The sequence below is a fragment of the Octopus bimaculoides genome, chromosome 2, assembly GCF_046866305.1.
Source record: "Octopus bimaculoides isolate indiv1 chromosome 2, ASM4686630v1, whole genome shotgun sequence".
Taxonomy (NCBI): Eukaryota; Metazoa; Mollusca; class Cephalopoda; order Octopoda; family Octopodidae; genus Octopus; species Octopus bimaculoides.
This window is the reverse complement of record NC_142929.1, coordinates 41626758-41646131: the sequence shown is the minus strand read 5'-3', so window position 1 is coordinate 41646131 and position 19374 is coordinate 41626758. Positions and strand designations below refer to the sequence as shown.

At 34.5% G+C, this 19374-nt stretch overlaps 1 protein-coding gene across 6 annotated transcripts in view; it reads left to right on the top strand.

Annotated features, from left to right (window-relative positions):
- Window positions 1–19374, top strand: part of LOC106884229 (uncharacterized) — a 29210-nt gene that overhangs the window by 2969 nt on the left and 6867 nt on the right. The window contains exons 1-9 of one of the 6 annotated variants that reach the window (XM_089344173.1): window positions 830–4282; window positions 4894–4962; window positions 7275–7302; window positions 8784–9076; window positions 10402–12250; window positions 14842–15102; window positions 16290–16335; window positions 17615–17736; window positions 19010–19068. In XM_089344173.1, coding sequence (XP_089200299.1) covers window positions 9016–9076; window positions 10402–12250; window positions 14842–15102; window positions 16290–16335; window positions 17615–17736; window positions 19010–19068 — 2398 coding nt within the window. In that variant the 5' untranslated portion in view covers window positions 830–4282; window positions 4894–4962; window positions 7275–7302; window positions 8784–9015. Of the gene's footprint in view, window positions 1–829; window positions 4312–4893; window positions 4963–7274; window positions 7303–8783; window positions 9077–10401; window positions 12251–14841; window positions 15103–16289; window positions 16336–17614; window positions 17737–19009; window positions 19069–19374 lie in introns of those variants that run through there. The other 5 variants (XM_014935490.2, XM_089344175.1, XM_014935489.3 and 2 more) reach the window with 5 other exon arrangements.

Sequence of the window (19374 nt, the reverse complement as noted above, 5' to 3'; positions counted from 1 at the left end):
CTTTTTCACTGTGCTTTATTTTAAATCTGGTTTTGGAGTTTAAGCTTTGCAATGCAAACATTACTTCCATTGTGTTTGTTCAAATCTGGCTTTGAGTTGAAGCTTTGCAAACATTTATAGTTGAACTTGGACTGAATCTGCTATGTAGGCTGAGGAAACTGTTGTTTTATGTATTAGGCTTAGTAACTCTTGTAATTGGTGTTGGATGGGAAATAGCTGACGGAAATGAATAACTGGCTTTTAGTAGCAACTGCTAAAATATTGTGAGAAGATGGCTACTGACTGCTGTAGTATATAAGGGATTAATTACACCAGGGCGACCCTAGCCAGGCGATCGCACTTTACACGCATTGAAACTTATACTAAAGAGGGCATGGTGTAGCGTTACTGGTTAATTTATTCAAATGTAAAATAATGTGGACAGTCAGAAAAGAGGTTGCGAGGATTTCCGAACGAATCTGATGCTTGTAAAAAATTATGTACATATTAAAATGTCAAAACTTGTGATGTTATTAATAATAATGAAAAAAAACATCTGTGTGTGTGTGTGTGTATATATATATATATATATATATATATAGCGAGAGAGAGATTTCTATCCAGCTAGTAGTTCTTTCGGAAACTATTCTTGATAGTAAAAATTGCATATTAAATATATTGAATTATTTATTTTAGAAATTTTGGGTTTACTATTCATTATATCTACATCCCTTTTATGCGGATTCGCTTGAGTATATATATATATATATCCCCCCCCCCCCACAAATTGGCTGCTTTTAAATCCGTTATTTATTCAATTTGAACGGTCTAATGAGATCTCGATAAAATTATTTCCCAATGTAGTTCTCCGTTGAAGCTATTTGCATGTCAAGAGGAAAGAATGTGAAATCAACAGAACCATATGTCTGAAAGTGTCTCAGTGCAGTGATACCGGCTTTCATCGGTGACGCACGTGCGCCTGGCTATGATCATCATCGTTGATAAATTTATTTTCTATGGAGCCTTTATTATTTTTTTCCTCGTTCTGCAATTGAAAATTGATACCATGCTCTACATTCTTTTGTTTTGTCTCTTGTCAGCTGATCGCGAATTATTTAGTTAGCTTTCTCCCTCTTTTGTACTGCAAATGGGCAAAGGGCGATATATGGAACCGAATTTATATTTGGCCATTATATTACATAGCAGCTTGACAAAAGCAATTAAAATATTTTTTTATAATATATCTGCTGATGATTTTACTTGTCTACTTTTATTTTAAAGACAATATAGGTCATACACGTGGCATTTTAATACATGCATATGGTAGATATTTTAAATGAGTAGATACGGTCTAATAGTCATAATTTATTGCTTGCTGCGGTTTTTCAGTCAGAGCAGTTATGCGTTGTACAGTTTAGTCAATGGAATTGCTTGCCATATGTACTTTTAAGAACTGATGCCAATATATAGGTTTTTCTGTGATAATTTATGAAGCTGAAGAAACATCTGTAGGGCTTTGTTTAATGTCAGCTAAAATTCCAGGGTAATTTTTGTTCACTAACGGCGAAGTTTAAAATGGAATTCATCACATGGCAAAAAAAAAAAATCGTAGGAAATTGTATGATAGGGGTTATTTAAACGTTTGCACTCATTTTACTGGGCTATTTTCAGGTGTAGTGTGATTGATATAAATTGTATGAACATCTTTATTTAGATAAGACAAAATAGGCTTAGCTTCAGGAGTGTATCTCCCCACCGACTTTGTTTTTTATCATAACTTTCTTAGATAATTTTTAACGATTTTCCCCCTTTTCTTTGGAGGATCATACTTCTTCCTTGAACTTTGTCAAATTCATATCTTTCAATAAAATTTTTTTGAGATACATTTTCGATATAGATTACAATTTTCCCCCCTCCCCTATTTTATAAAGACTACATACTCAAAGACTTGTGTCTTAAAAATTTAAATATATATTTAAAAAAAAAAACATTGTGGGATTGTGAAACGATTCCCTCTCTCCCATTTATTGCCTATTTTCAATGTTTTTTTTTCATTGTATCGTAATCTGCACCATTTAAAATGTATTTCTGGTAATTTTTATTAAAAAATGTGCAATTTAAAGAAAGTTGTGGGAAAACAATGTCAGTGGGAGAACACGCACCACACACATCATTTTTAACGTCTAACGCCTGTTATTTCCATGCTGACTAGAGTTATGCGGATGAAACAATGCTTACAGGCGCGCGTAAATGCGTACGTGCTTGTTTTTGTTACTAATGAATTTGTTTTCTCTTCTTGTTGATAGCTTTTGAAAATATTTCTTTTTCAATAAGTATTCTTCGATATTTTTCTGTTTTGCTATATGTCCTGTACATGAATTTACTAGCAGTTAACTTATTTCCCTAGCAACTAATCATCTGAGGAAATCCTCGCATTGTTCGGTTGCTACTGTATTTATTTATTCCATACTAATTGATCTTTCCAATTCATGGTCGTATTGCGGTGGTGAAGTTTATGCAAATTATACAAGTCTTGTCTAGATTGTTTTCATAGACTACTACATTGTTTTTGTTTTTTTTCATCAGATCAAACCGGTTTTCATAAAGTAATTATACTGGCGTCAATTCAATTGATGAATCCTTCATCTTTCATGAGAGGCTGAGAGAAAAGGAGAGAGAGAGACCATCTAGTGTTCAAAACGATCAATCATTGTTTTTGTTTTTATAGACTCTAAGATATTGCTTCCAGGCTTCTTTCAATTTTCTGTTTACCGAACCTGGTCTTTGATTGGTCCGGGGCGATAGTAGAAAACAATTTGTCCAAGGGTGCCCCGCAGTAGGACTGATCCCGAAACCACGTGGTGGATTTGGTAGTCAAAATGAAAGGTGCTTGTGTGTATTTTCGATAATACTCACGCATCATGTCATGTATAATCATTTAACGTCCGCTTTCCATGCTGGCATGGGTTGGACGGTTTTACTGAACACTAGTAAGAGGGGGGGGGGCTGAACAAGGTTCCGATCTGATTTGGCAAGGTTTCTACGGCTGGATGCCCTTCCTAACGCCAACCACTCGCAGTGTAGTTTTCGTTTTTTACGTGCCACCGGCACTGCTGCCATTGGCCTGACACCGGCATCGGCTACGACTACGGTCTCACTTGGCTTTACAGATCTACACAAGCACGGTATATCGCCAAAGGTTTTGGTCACCTGTCACTGCCTCCATGCGACCCAACAATCGAACGGTGCTTCTTTCAGTTTCCGTCTATCAAATCCACTCTCATTCCTTCGGTCATCCCTGGGTTATAGAAGACGCTTGCCCAAGTTATCAAGCAGTGGAATTGAACCCAAAACCAAGTGTGTGTGTGTGTCTCACTGTCATACAGAATCATTTCATATATATTCTGCAAAAACGGATCTGGTCATTGAGATATATTATTTTGCTTAATCCTGAAGCTCTGGCTCATACAAGCATGGAAAAGTAGACGTTTTAACAATTATGTTATACTTGGGTTTAGTGGGGTGGGGTCACGCTCATATCTATAAAAGCCCTGTAAACTCGACAACAATGCCCTATGATAGGCATTATTTTAATCTTAATTTATGTAATTTACAATAATTTCATGACCTGCTGGATGATCTTAAACAGAACTATGAACATATTAGGAATAGCTTTTGCAAGTAGTGTTATGAAATCATTGTCTTTATACTACGCCTTAATTTAATATTTATAGGTTGCTCTCAAGCTCCATTAATGTAATTATCTCTTCCATTGTATTCAAATGTCAGTAACAAGTGATAAACAAAAGAATGAATAATAAAATTTTTTTAAAAACCTGAATTTAAAATGGTCAAATGCTACTAAACCCCATCTTTTTTTTTTTCTCTTTCGGATTACATTAGCTATGCTCCTTTTTTTTTAAATATGATGTATCGCTTAAAGATTGGCTGCTATTTCTAGCGTACTGAACAACTGCTTCATTGTTCTGTTCCCTCGTATGCTTGAATAAGCAAGGTGTAGTTTCCATGATTAACGAGAACATCATTGTTGTTGAGTTAAAAGAATAATTATTCAAAGTTATCTAATATAGAAATGATTGTTTTGTTATGAATTTGAAAATATATATTTTTTAATCAATGAATAATTGTACAAGCAAGCTTTCGAGAAGGTCATGAGAGAATAAATGTAGGTTGGCTTGACCACGTGTACGCATTTTAGTTTGGATATGAGTGAAAATGTTCCGGCTTACACGTCCTGCCTTCTCTTCAAAATCTGCTGATTTGGATTAAAATAGAACGGCATGTAAGGCAATTAGAATAAAGTAACAGCTTGTCAGTAACTTTTTTGTCGTAGTTTTTTTCTTTCAGATATTTTGCATGCATTTGTATTTAGCAACATCATTCAATTTTTGGAAGTAATCTTAGTCGTATCTTTATTTATTATATATTCTTGCATGGAACGTTAGTTTTTACTGTTTATAAACTTTTGTAAGATTTGGTTAACAAAATGTTTCAGTTTTAAAGATTGTTTCCTCTCATGCATACGAACACTGCTATTTCAGCTGTTTTTACTTCAGTCAAGTCTCCTTAATTCCTGAAGAGAAAAAGCACTAGTCTGAATGTCTGATTACTCGTCTGACAATACCAGTATAAAACCCTCTGCGTGAATTAACTTAAAATATTAAATGCTATTTGATTTTAAACTTTATTCTACTTCCCTGTGCTTCGGCTGAATAATATCATTCCTATATTATATTATAACTTTCTCCCGTAATTGATACAACTGCATTAATACAAACTAAATATAATTACAGAAAAAAATTTAGGATTTTCTAAAGTATTGTTTGTTAAACTAAAACGTTTACTTTATAGTTTACATTTATCTTTTGAGTAACAAAGACTATTTTATTCCAGGTGTTGTCATTGAAGCTACATCTTATAACAAACTTCTCTCTCAATTTGAAGATTTTGTAGCGTCTTCGGGTAAGGGATTTTTTGTCTAGATATTTTTCAGTTTTATTTTTTAAAAAAAAACACCAAAATACTTTACTACCGTTTTAAATCGAAATGTAAAAAAAAAAAAAATAGTACATCTATTGATTTTTGTCCGTCAACAAAGTTTTATTGTAACCTAAGTAAATTTTGTTTTGAAAATTTACCCATGATCTGTATGTAGTGAAGGGGGGGGGGGGTCCTTAGGCGTTATAATAGGCAGCGAAAGAAATGGGTATTAGAGACGGGCGTTATTTTTAAGGTCTGAGAAATTGCTGTTGGAAAGGTGTGACTAGACACTATCAACCACTCATGAACTGAAAAGCAGGGTGATTGTCGTGCCCATGCTACCCATCCCCTCCTTTTCGTCGCTGCTCTATAAAGAAAGGCATTATAACTTTCTCTGCTATTTATAATCTATTCAGAACAGATGACACATGGCAGCATCAAGTTTTTTTCTTTAGTTTAGTACCTCTTGCTCAAAGTTCAATTATCGCACTCATCATCCCTCCCCACCCAATTAAACAATCAGTTCTTAATTACAATAACATCTTCCATACAAGATTGGCTTTAAGTTTAGACACTAATTTTTAAAAAATTTTTTTACAAAAGAGAATATATATATCTTTTTACTTGTTTCAGTCATTAATTAGACTGCTGGGGTTAACGCCTTGTAGGATTTTAGTTGAACGAATCGAATCCACTATTTTTTAAATTTTTTGTAAAGCCTGGTACTTATTCTTTTTGTCGGACCGCTAAGTTAGGGGACGAGAATACAGCGTCATCGGTTGTTAAACACAAAGAAACACACACACACACACACACACACACAAGACGGGTTTCTTTCAGTTTTCTCACTCTTCAAACTTTGGTCACAACCCGAGGTTATATAGTAGAAGACACTTGCCCGAGGTGCTATGCAGAGTTGGGAAGCAAGCTTCTTACCACAGCCACTAGATTTTTACCAAAAAAAAAAAAAGGGTTGATAGTGAACTTGAAGTTTAATAAACATGTACTCTTCTAAAAAGTATTGAGTAAAAATAAATGTGTGTGAATGAAAGATGTAATCTCAAGATGGAAAGTTAAATTGGTACAGTTAGGTTGAATAGGATCCACTCGATGATGTTTGTACTCAGATGAAAAATAGATTAAAACGAAAAAAAAAAGGCCCCGAATACCATGCTTTTGGTGAGACAGATTTTATTTGTTCAACTTGAAAAGACATTTTATTGATAGCTGGTTAGCAGTGAGTTAGTTGTTCAAGAGGATGTTTGAGGAAGCTAAAAATAGTGTCAGAAGTGAGCGAGTTCAGTAATCTGTTTGCAGTAGGGTTGGGATGTAAGCTTGGGTGTGTACACAGAAACTACTACATATTGAAAGCATGAGCATTTTTAACAAGAGTTGAGTTGCACCAAAGTTTGAAAAGGAACATGCCAAACCCAAATATGAGCTAGTTAACTAAATACTCAAAGCTTTGTAATCTGTGCTAGCCAATTCATTACAGTTGCAGATACATTACTGCTATCCCATTATCATTTAAAAACCTACTTTACATGCTGGCATGAGTTGGCTGGTTTGATAGAATCCAGTGAGCTACAGAGCTGCTTCATGTCAGCTTAAGCATGATTTCTATGACTGTATGCCCTCCATAATGCCAACTACTTTACAGTGCTTACTGGGTGCTTTTTACGTGCCACTAGTATTGGTAAGGTTGCTAAGTAGCTTGCAAACAGGAAAGAACCAGCAGAAGGGAAAGGAAAAGCCCCATTGATTAAGAGGTGCAGTATTTGAGAGAGTGGAAAGATTTTATGCCAAGTAGAAGTAGAGGTGTCTTGTTGTGGAGAAGGTACATGGCTACTTTGCATATCTGGATGTTTGGTAGCTATAAGTTGCCAGGCCCAAACCCTGAGGAAGCAAGAGAAGATACAGGCAGTGGATCCAGGAGGGGATAGTAACAGATGGTTAGATGTGAGGGTAGAGGTGAATGTAGTGGGAGGTGTGGCTCGGTGGGAAATAGCAGTGACATGTGGTAGTTCAGGGAGGGGCAAATGTAGAGGTACATGTAGATGAGTAAAATAACAAAATGTTAATGTCTCAGATGTAATACACTCAGTAAAGATCACATATAGCTATAAATTGAACCATTGATATTTATTTCAATTGCTTATTGAAAGTAATTAGTAATTTTTGTCACCAAGTTTTGAATAATAAAATTTTTAGGTTTGACTAAATCATGAATTAATGTACTGCCATTTATATTTTTTAATGATTTCTTTACCATTTATGTTTTCTTTTTAATCTAGACTTTCCACCAGTACAAGATTTAACAAGGTTAGTATATGCTGAATGATTTGAATGTTTATTTTTCCATATTTGTTCATTTTGTGGCATGATTTTTACAGCTAGAAGCCTTTTCTGTTAACTAGCTGACTAAGAGTATGTCTACAATAGGATTAAGGAGTCTACTCTGTTCTATCAGTTTCTATTCAAGACTACTGCTCGCCTAGATGAGTTGCCTTCACTGTGGTTTGCAAAACCTGTCCTATGTGTGATAAAGGTTGGATCTTTTACATTTATCAATGAGTTTGTTTGGAATTACCAGCTTACTGGGCAGATTGCATTCACTGTGGCTGAAAGGCTATGTCTTCATGATGTAAGGAAGGAATTTGGTTATCATTGAGATGAGTAGCATGTAGAACAGTGATTAGAAATTATCTGCATGGAGACTGAAGTTTCTCGTCATCCTATAATCAGAATTTTCAGCTTGCAAATTCCACATCTTAGTGTTGAAGATGATTGGTTTGTCAGTATCAGTGGGAGGGGAGGTATTCCAGTCACATGAAAAGTCTTGGCATACTGTCTGATTTATTATCTGTTCAACTGAATTTTTCTTCTGCTCATGTTAAGAATATAGTGAATTTCCTGGGCTCTTAACCAATAAACTCTTTTATGTATAATTTATCATGTCCACTTTTCCAAGATTGCATGGGTTGGATGGAGTTTATTGAGGCAGATATCCTATGGCCAGACTGCCCTTCCTGGTGCCAACCCTTGTTTCCAAGTAAGGTAATATTTCCCAATAGCCAAACATGTTTTTGCACAATGTTGGAACTGACATTCATTTACAACAATTGTGATTTCAAGACACATTTATGTGCATGCATACTCATATAATGAGTTTCTTTCAGTTTCTATCTATCATAAACCACTCAAAAAGCTGTAGTCAGCTTGGGGCTGTAGTAGATGACACTTGTTCAAGGTGTCACGAAGTAGGACTGAAACTGAAACCATGTAGTCAAGAATCAAACTCTTTAAGACACAGATGCAGAATATTTAAGCTGTTGCAGTATGTTAGTAAGTGTAGAATTGTTGATCAGGTTATATAATGAAGACAAACCTCTCGATTTGTGTGCAGTTCTTCATTGAAAAATGAAGCTTGTCGCTGAGAGTCTGTAATTGTTTGGAGTTTTCAGCTCTTTAGCATTTAAACTGGCTATATCAGGCCCAAATATTCTACCAGTTTTAAGTTCAAATCAACCAGATGTGGCTTCTCACACCTATACGATGTCCTTGTCAAATTATACAATCATGATTGAAATCTAGAACTAGTGAGATAATGCATAATTAAATCAAACCAATTTGAATAAATAAACATCATGCTTGACAGAATAATCTGAATGCTAAAGGGTTAAATATTTTTTGTGTTCTCATAAAGGAATTGAATGTTTGATGCAATCTTGGTTGTGTGATATGTATAACTATAAGTGAACAGCAATACTAAAAATTTTTCTTTTTCTTTTTCCTATCTACAGTGCAAAGACATCAAGTATTTCATTAATACCTACAAGTTTCCAGAATATTACAGCATACAAAACTGATGGCTTTTCCCATCCAACTCCAACAATTACTGTATCTGCAACTAGAAATGAAAATTCACTTCCAAGAAAATTATCACTAGTGTCTAATGGTATTGTAAAAAAATTAGTTAAAAATAGACATGGCATTCCTGTGTCTTCATTACTCAGAGATCCTAGAGTCAATAAAATGAAGCTTGTAACTGATGTGCAGTGCAATGGTACCAATGTTGTTCATGGCACATCGAATCGTAAGTATTATTTCTTTGTATTCAGGGTATATCTTAAAATTGTAAGACATAAATGTAATGTAAATAATTTGGCATTTTATTTTTACCACAAATTATTTGCTACAAGTGTGTAAAATACATGTTTTTGGGGTTGATAAAATTTTTCACTGGTTTTAATTACAATATTTTTACATACTCAGTGTCCATGACTATTTGTTCAAGAGCTACAAACCCGATAGGGGTAAGTTATTCACTAATGGAGATTTGGTCCAAAAACTGGCAGCAATAAACTCTGCTGAATGCACCCAAGAGACTTGTGGTGATGTTAAACTGGGCAGCAGATTAAGACTACCACTCAAGAGGAGAAACATTATCTCTGACAGGCTTCCACACAGTTTCCATCTACCAAATATCACAAAGTTTCGGCCCACCTAAGGTTATGGTAAGAGACACTTGCCTAAGGTACCATGCATTAGAATTAAATCCCAAACTAGACAACTGAAATACAAACTTATTGACCATACATCATCCTCATCGTTTAACGCCCACTTTCCATGCTAGCATGGGTTGGACCCTATTTGTAAAATATATATCAAATTCAAGGTATATCTAGCACTGTAAAAGAACAGCCAGTTTTTGAATAGAAACAAAAAATGCTAAATATTTGCTTATAAAAAGGTACAGGCATGACTAGTAAGAAGCTTGCTTCCCAACCACGTAGTTCTGGGTTCAGTCCCACTGCATGGCACCTTGGACAGGTGTCTCCTGCAGCTTTGGGCTAACCAAAGCCTTGTGAATGGATTTTTTGGTAGATGGAAACTGAAAAAATGTGTTTTTGTGCCTGTGTTTGTCCCCACATCATTGCTTGACAACTGATGGTGGTGTGTTTATGTCCCCATAACTTGGTGGATTGGCAAAACAGACTGATAGAATAAATACTAGGCTTACAAAGAATAAGTCCTGGGGTTGATTTCTTCGACTAAGATCCTTTAAGGTGGTGCTCCAGCATGGCTACGGTCAAATGACTGAACCACGTAAAAGAAAGTAAATTTAACCCTTTGGTGTTCAGATTATGTTTATTCATTCATGTTTTGAATTAATCTTGCATTATCTTGTAACTTGAAAATTTCAAGGAGATGTGATTGTTCAGTTTTAGAATGACATTGTAGGGTAGGTGTGATAGGCTAGAACCAATCAGTTTAAATACTAAAGGGTTGTGTGTGATTTTAAAACTGTACAGGATAAGAAAATATCCACAAAAAAAAAAAATACTGAGAAATGAATGTTATTTATATATCCTAATTAGCATTTTTTTATATAGATATATATATATATATATATTTCAGAAAACCAAGTTAATGTGGCATCAATTACTGATGTTGAGAATTCAGATCCACTCCAGTCAAATGTGTTGAAGCCTGTCAGTTCTAAATTGGCTGGAAACCAAACAATTAAACCAAATAGTGAAACTAACCAAACTGGAAACTCTGCATTAAATGATACAAAAGACTCTATACCACCAATTGTTCTACCAGAATTATCTTTTACAAGGCCAGTTAAAAAAAGTGCTTCGGCAGATGAATTTCCAGACTTACTGAAGCCTCAAAATTTAACAAGATATGTTGAATTAAGTTCATTAAAAAGTCAAGATAATAACAATAATAACTCTTCTAAGAAGCAAACTATTCAGTATAAGCCCTATTATAGTCATTTAAGGGATCATGACTACACACTTAATTGTCCTAGATTTATTCCTAAAGAAAAGACTACTACTACTACTACTACAACATCATCAACAAGAAGGTCATTTATAATTCCAAAGAAAAAGAAAAAAATTAGTGATGACCAATGCTTAGATAATTCTGTGAGCAATACAAACAAAGACTCAGATAACCCTAATACGCAGGAATATTTTTCTAACGATCCACAAACTAATAGCTTAAAACTTGAAAATGAAAATTCTAGTTCTTCAAATGTACAGACAGCTAATTCAACATCTTCACCCCTACCTGTTAGTTCTGATGATACAAAGGATGTGCTTCATGAAGAAAAACGAGAAACAGCTGAAGTCTCTTCAGACTTTGAATCTGTTGAAAAACAGAATATATCATCTTGTGGATTAAGTGCCCTGCATGATTATGTTAGCAGTGAAAATCCATTTGATTGTCGAAATGTTGACAATCATGATTTTCGCACTTGTGATATGTGTAAGGATTTCTTCCCGAAACCTAATTCTGGTGAGAAATGCAATGATGATGTTTTTCCTGATGTTGTACCCTGTCAGATGTGTTGTCACTTAAGTGAAGACAATTTGACTGCAAACTATGTAAAACATTGCAATGTAAATAGTCCTCTAGGTCACTTGAATCCATGTGGTTTGTTGTCTTGTCCTACAGATGAAGCAATCAATGCTTGTATTTTTGATTATCCTAATGATAAAGAATTGGAGAAGATTTCTTCTACAGATGTTGAAGGGATCTTAGACTCTGATATGTTAGATTTTACTAGTTTAAAAACAATTGATCAGAACCATTTTAATCTCAAAAATTCTCTGGATTTGTTGATATCACCGTCTTTAAGACACAATCAAAAAACTTATGAAAATTTCTGTAACTTCCCTAATGAAACAACAGTAAATATATCTTATGAAAACGATGATAATCTAAAAGAAAGTATTTTAAATGAAAATGATTTTTTATTTATTTCTGAACCAGTTAAAACCTCTGTGGATAGTCCTTCAACAACAAAAATTAGTGATCAAGCAGTTAATGAGAATACATCTAATAATGAAAACTCCCCCATGGAGGAGGATCCTCTTTATAAATCAGATGAAAAAGATATGAGTATAGACAATGATGGATCAGATGATGAAGTTCTGTTAAATAAAGTGCCAACATATTTAAGTGGGCTATCAATAGAAGCAATTAACAGCAAACCTAAGATTAGTTATCAATCTTATATTGATAATGAGATTGATACATCTGACTTTATCAAAAATCCTTCTCCTGAACATGTGACTGAGCTTTGTAAGATCCCAGCATACCATCAATCTTTCAGCAATAGTACAAAGTATGATATAAATTCCTCTTCTCTGGTTCATAAATATCCTTGGAGTGAAAGGAGAAAAAGTGCGATACGTCATCATCAGCAGTTTGACTCTGATTGTGAAACTTCAAAAAGTTGTCTTTCATCGTCGTAAGTATTGATTTATTTTCCAGTAAAACTGTAGACTTGTCTTGTGTACAGTCTTATTGAAATTATGATCATTTGGTCTTCATCACTGAGATACTGAAAGTAAAGCCAACATTTCTATTTAAATAAATTACTAGGTAACTCTACTGAATTGGCTTTTGTTTATACTTGTTCTCCATGAACTCAACATCTAATCATTACTGGCTTTATTGATCATCACTATTGCAGTAACTTTTTTCTTTTTTTGTGTATATATAGCTAAAATTATAGTTTTTATAAAAGTGGCTGTGCTGAAAAGTTCTTGGTTTTGGGTTAAAGAAAATACAGGAGGATCAGTTAATTATGATTTTATTCAACAAATTCCCCTCTCAGATTTACTCACTTATTGCAGCAGTCCTTCAGTTTTTCTAAGCCCTATAAAAGAAGTCAGAAGGTTGGGCCTCCAACCAGGTCTTTTGTTAAACTCCTAAAGCCAGAATCTTGTCAGCACTCCTTCATATCCACTCTGCTGGATCACTTTTGCCCAGTGGTCATTCAAAATCGTTTCTTAACCAATTTCTTAAATTTCATTCTGCCATTCTCTTGCATGGGTGGTAACAAAGATCCAAGCAGCTAACCTAATTTCTTTTCAAACAATGATCTACATTTAATTCCTTCAAGATTTATTTCATAGTGTATAAACTCATCGTAAACTGATTTAAAAATAATAGTTTATAACCCCCCCCCCACACACACACATAAAATGATTTTGTTCTGTGTTCAGCTCTTCTAAACATAAAAGCATTTTTACCCAATTTCATTGGAATGCATTAATATATTATTTGTATTATTAAAGATCTCCTACTGCAGTGAGCTGGCAGAATCGTTTAGCCCGCTGGACAAAATACTTTTTTAGCATTTCTATCTGCCAGAAATAAAAGCTAATATTCTTTCAAATTACACTATCATCATTTAACAACTGTTTTCCATGCTGGCATGGGTTGGACAGTTTGACAGGAGCTGGCCAACCAGAGAACTGTACCAGGCTCCAATTGTCTGTTTTGACATAGTTTCTATGGTTGGATGCCCCCAATGTCAACCACTTAAGAGTGTAGTGCGTGCTTTTTATGTGGCACCAGCACCTGTTTCTTTTTAAAAAGGGTGAACACTTTCAACAGTATAGTCATGGTTGGAATGTTTTAAATCCTGGATATATTCAATCTCTTCGTGATTCCTCACAATGATGTGAAATGTTGCAATCATATTTTTGGTTTTCCTGCACAAGACAAATGATATACTAATCATTTTAATTATTTATTGATATGGTATTCTCTCTTAATTAGGTACATTCTTAATATGGTTAAACTATTTATTGTATACTAAACTTTGTATTTATAAGTCAAATACATTGTTTGCATGCTTTAAAGTAAAAACAAGTATTACCAGTTAGCAAGAAATGCTTATATCTTTACAGCTGTTTCAGTGAATCACTTTTTATTTGTAGTCTTTGAGGATGATTAACAGTACCTTTACTACACTTCTTTTCAGTTTCCCAATTTTCTATGTGCAAACAGCTCTAGAATTATTAGCATATAGTTCACCATCTTCTGACTTGGGTTTTGTTGAACAAACCTCCTCAAGCCTTTTATTGATGTCTGTTATTGTTTAATCATGAAGTTCCACTAGCTGTCTCAACTTCATGGTTCAAATCCTACTACAAGCTTTGCATTGTGTTTTGGAGCTAGGTATATTATTTGTTTCACTTGAAACCAGGCATGGGCAACTGTTTTCAAGTAACAGGCCATCCTATTAAAAAGCATTCAAGGTAATTTTCCATTTAGGCATGCCATTCACTAAGTCCTGCAAGCCACAAGTTGCCCATGGTTGCTTTAAATATGAAATAATTTTACATATTTTATGTTGAAGTGGTTGGCACTAGTTTTTCAGAAGTTACTTTAACTCTTCAGTATTCAGGTTACTGTCAAATGTTACACTTATTTCAACACATTGTTTAGAATTACTCTTGCATTATCTTGTAGCATCAACATTTCAATGATGTAATTATTTGTTGAATAACATTGTAGAGTAGGTGTGGGAGAACAGATCTGGCTGGTTTGAACATAAAATGGGTAGAATATTGGTCTGATATGGCTGGTTTAAATGCTAAAGGGTTAACCATTAGCATTTAAATAGGCCATATCCAGACAAAATATTCTACCTGTTTTGTGTTCAAACTGGCCAGAACCAGCCTCTCACCCTATCCTACAATGCCATTCTAAAAACAATCGTCAAAATTTCAAAGTTATCAGATAATACACGAATAATTAAAAACAATGTGAAAAAATAAGAATTACATTAGATGGAGTAATCTGAATGGTAAAGGATTATAAATGAAAGTGTCTCAATTCAGTATAGCAATAGCATATAGGTTTGAGTTGTGGATTCATATTATAATGTTAGATGGTTTTACTGACTCAGATGATATTCTGATATTCTTTTGTTCTGTCTTGTTGCAGATGAATTATATCTTCCTCTGCTAACGCTGTCATCACCTCATCATTTAGTTTTGTCTATTGTTGCTATCAATGATCAAACTCCTTTTTCTCAATTTTCAGCAGTTCACCATCACCTTCTGATTCTCCAACTGAAGAATTTCCAAGCTGGTCACAGTCAAGTTCAAGGTCAACGTCTCCTAGTAGTGATTCTAGAAGTGGTCAGTTTTCCCCCTACAGTGATTACACATCATCACGGGATCGATCCCCATCACCATTCTCGCGGCATCGAAGTAGATATTCATTACAGAAAGTTTCAAGACATAATCGAAATTATTCTCGTATTCGTTCTCCTTACAGATATTCTAATCATCACAGATCTAGGTATGTACTGTCGTTGCAGTCATCTCAATCTTCTCCGTCAATCGACAATGGAAATGGTGCTTCTTTTATGGACATTTTTATAAAGGAACCATTTCTCTTGTCAGACTATATTTTCTTTTCTATTAACCCTTTAGATACCAACCCACCTGAAACTGCCCTTGATACTATGATACATACTTCCCATTTTAAAGTGATCTAAATTAAAATTTCATGTTAATTTATATTCCAAACCCCAGCTGAGAAATATCAGTTATATTAATAATTTTTTTAATTTTAAAAATATGGTAACGAATGGGTTAATTCTCTGTCAGTAATTATTTGATAAGATTTAAGATTCTTCATTTTTGCTTTTTGTGCATGTATTTGCCTAGTTCAGTGGTTCTTAGTAGGATCTGTATTGAGTGAGTGAGTATTAAATGCAAGAAGAATGGCGTGTGCAAAATTGTGGAACATTAATAACCATGAAGTGGGACAGTGAACAAAATTATATTACAGTAGCATTGAAAGTTGATTGAATCATTGTTGTCAACTAACAAGTCCAGGGGTCTTATGATACACCTCTTTTAGTTGAAAGCTGATAATCTCTGTTTGTTATGATAGTGTTTACCCATAAACATAGATGCTGAAGTTGACATTTGAGCTGTGTCATATAATTTGATTTTCAATAATTGTTTCTTGTGTAAACAATCTGAGCAGCTCAGACAAAATTAGATTGGGGGTGGGGGTCATACTCTGTTTTAAGCAAATTTTACACAGGTCTCGATTTGCAAAAATGCCCTTCAAACAAGTTGGCAGCAAAAAGGAAATGCTTTATTCACAATCCACTGTGTTTCGTGGTCAGTATTTTGTAAACACGTGCAGAGAATGTATTTAGCAGATTTTCTGAGTAAAATTAAATCATTTGAGCAAAACTTTAGCAGGTTATTCTGTGAGTTGCAAGTTTGAACCACCATAATTGGATAATGTTACCCCCCCCCCCGTCTCAATCATATAATGTATTTTTATAAAGGTTCACATTACATATTTGTAAAAGTGTTTTAGTTTGGTTTTTCAGTGAAAAAGATTTGGAAACACTGTACTAGATTAAAGTTTTTCCTGTATATAATATAGATATATAATTTTCACTGCTGATTTATCTCTTCCTTTTGTAATGTATTTCATACTTTTTCTTTTTTTTTTCATGACAGACGGCGAAGCTCTCTGACAAAGTACCATGACAAAGACACACATCAGGTAATAGCAGAATTCCTTTTAGTTATTTAGAATTTATCAGTTATTTAAAATTATAATTGTTGCTTAGCTTGCTTCAAGATTTTTCTGTTTAAAATTGTTCTATGTGCATTGAGCTTAGATAGTGGAATTTCATGAAGCTGTTTCTGGTAAAGTTAAATTTATTGATTGGGAGGATAAAACAAACAGTCCTAGGTGTAATGATAATGGTGATGCGTTGCTCAGTTTATATGTAGCCCATATAGTGTGTACATGGCTGTGTGGTTAAGAAGCTTGGTTCCTTCCCAACTATGTGGTTCAGTCCCACTGCACAGCACCTTGGCCGAGTGTCTTATACTGTAGCCCCAGGTTGACCAAACTTTTGAGAGAATTTGGTAGATACATGTTGAAAGAAATCCATCACATATATGATGTGTGTGTGTGTATATGTGTCTACTCTTGTCTTGACATCATGTGGTGATTGTAAATATGCTTCATTGTCATACAAGCAGTGTTGTTTGTTACTAGTCTTCCATGAAAAACCTGTCAGGCCAGGGAGAATATTACTTTGTTGAGAACCAGGTGAAGGTTAGTGGCAATTGGAAGGGTATCTAGCTGTAGCAAACCTGCCTCAAATTCCATCTCATCTATGCAAGTATAGAAAAGTGGATGTAAGAACAATGGTGATAATGATATAAGCACTACTTTGTTTACTTAAGTTTTTATCTCAAAGAAAATGGGTTGTATCACCTCTTCGTGACTTGCATTAAACTATATTTTTTTATTATTTAATTTATTTCTTTTTATTAGCATAGATAAATTGTGGGCAAATTGTGGCCCACGAGATTTTCTGAATAGCATGCCTAACAAAAAATTACCTTAGACGCCCAGTACGCTTTGTAAAGTACTTGGTGGTAGAAAGGGTATCCATCCATGGAAACCATGCCAAAACAGATGACTGGAGCCTGGTGCAGCTCTCCAGCTTACCGACTCTGGTAAAACCATCTAACCCATGATAGCATGGGAAACAAATGTTAAATGTGGATTATGACCCATGTCCCATGTGGCCTACATCTCAATGAGGTTGTTCGTGTGTGGCATGGGTGAAATGAATCTTGTTCAACTATGAAGTAGGAATGGAACTTTTATTGGTTTGGTAAACTGGAGTGTTTTGCATGTCTCTGACATGGTGTTGCATTACATTTCCAGTTAGTCCAAATAATTTCCAAACCCACATGATTTTGTTTTTTGTTGACATGTTATTACTGGTCTCCATCAAATAATTTTTAATTCATTGTTGCAGGAAGAGCGCCGTATTGTCTATGTTGGCAAATTACCTCTTAATTACACCTCTAATCAACTAAAGGAGTTATTTAGTAAATGGGGCCCGGTAGAAAAAGTCAGCTTACATTTCAGAGAGCATCAGTAAGTACATTTTTAGTTCTATTCTGTGCTTGTTTCTCATTAAAATAGCATGTGGTAAATAGTTCTAAAAATTTGACTGTTGCATAAATTGCAGAGCCATTTCTTGAACTGTATAATGGTTAACTGGTTCTTCACAAGTCATTTGTTAAATGAAAGCTGTCTTTTTTTTTTTTTTTTAATCCAGTTAGGTAGGCAATAGTCAGGAAGGCACTATAATGTTATTGAAAAGAAAATTTAAGCCTTTAGCATTCAGATTACTCTGTCCACTGTAATGCTTGTTTATTCACATTGTTTTGAATTAATCCTTGTAGCCTCAAGATTTCAGTGATATGATTGTTTATTATTAGAATTGGTGTGAAAGGCCAGATCTGGCCAGTTTGAACATAAAATGGGTAGGATAAGCTGACATGGCTGGTTTAAAATTCGGTAGTGGTTGTTCTCCATTCTCATTGTTTTCTATGGGGTTTATTTTACAGCTGGATGTGTTTGCAAGTGCATCCAGCCATAGAAACCCTGGTAAATCTGACATTGGAATTTGACATGTCTCTGGAGCTTGACAAATTCTGCCAGACCATCCAACTCATACCAGCATGGGAAAAGGGTGATGATGATGCCCTTTCTGTTGCCAATCCTTTTGGTAGCTTACACACACACACACACACACACACGTGTGTGTGTGTGTGTGTGTAAGAATTCCAGGTGGTGACATTTTTCAATTTTATAGGAGAAAGTACATATATCAGAACGGTCTAAAAACCCATTCTGGTTGACTTGAAAATAATTTTAATATTTTGATTATAAAATGCGATTATATGGAGTTTATATGAATTCAGAGATACAAAATTCAATTTAGTTTTAGAATATAAGTGAAATTTAAAAAAAATTAATTTTATGTAAAAGCTCTTTGTACATATTTATATGTATGTGTATTTATAAAGGTGTGTGTGTGTATCATCATCATCATCATCGTTTAACGTCCGCTTTCCATGCTAGCATGGGTTGGACGTTTTGATTGCGGACTGGTGAAACCGGCTGGCAACACCATCCAATCTAATTTGGCAGAGTTTCTACAGCTGGATGCCCTTCCTAACACCAACCACTCACATATATATATATATATATATATATATATATATATATATATATATATATATATATATATATATATACACACACACACACACACACACACACACACACACACACACACACACACACTCACCATTATAATTAAAGTGTTACATTAAATTATATATCTTGTTTCTTTTTACAGCGATAATTATGGATTTGTTACATTTTATCACCAAAGTGATGCCTACCTTAGTATGGATGGTATGTATTAAATTTTAACCCTTTCATTACAATATTTCTGTCAAAGTTACACCACTTTTTTCAGTTGGTTTTGAAAAATAATGCAAAAGTTTTAATTCCGATTACTTTAAACAGGTGGCTTAATTCATAGATCTAGGAGTAGTCTCAGACTGATTGTTATCAAGAGTTAAATACGATTCCAATATCATCATCAGTTAACATCTGCCTTCCATGCTGACATGGGCTGGTCGATTTGACAGGAGCCTGCATCCGACTTCTGTGTCTGTTTTGGTACGCTTTTTACAACTGGATGTCCTTCCTAACACC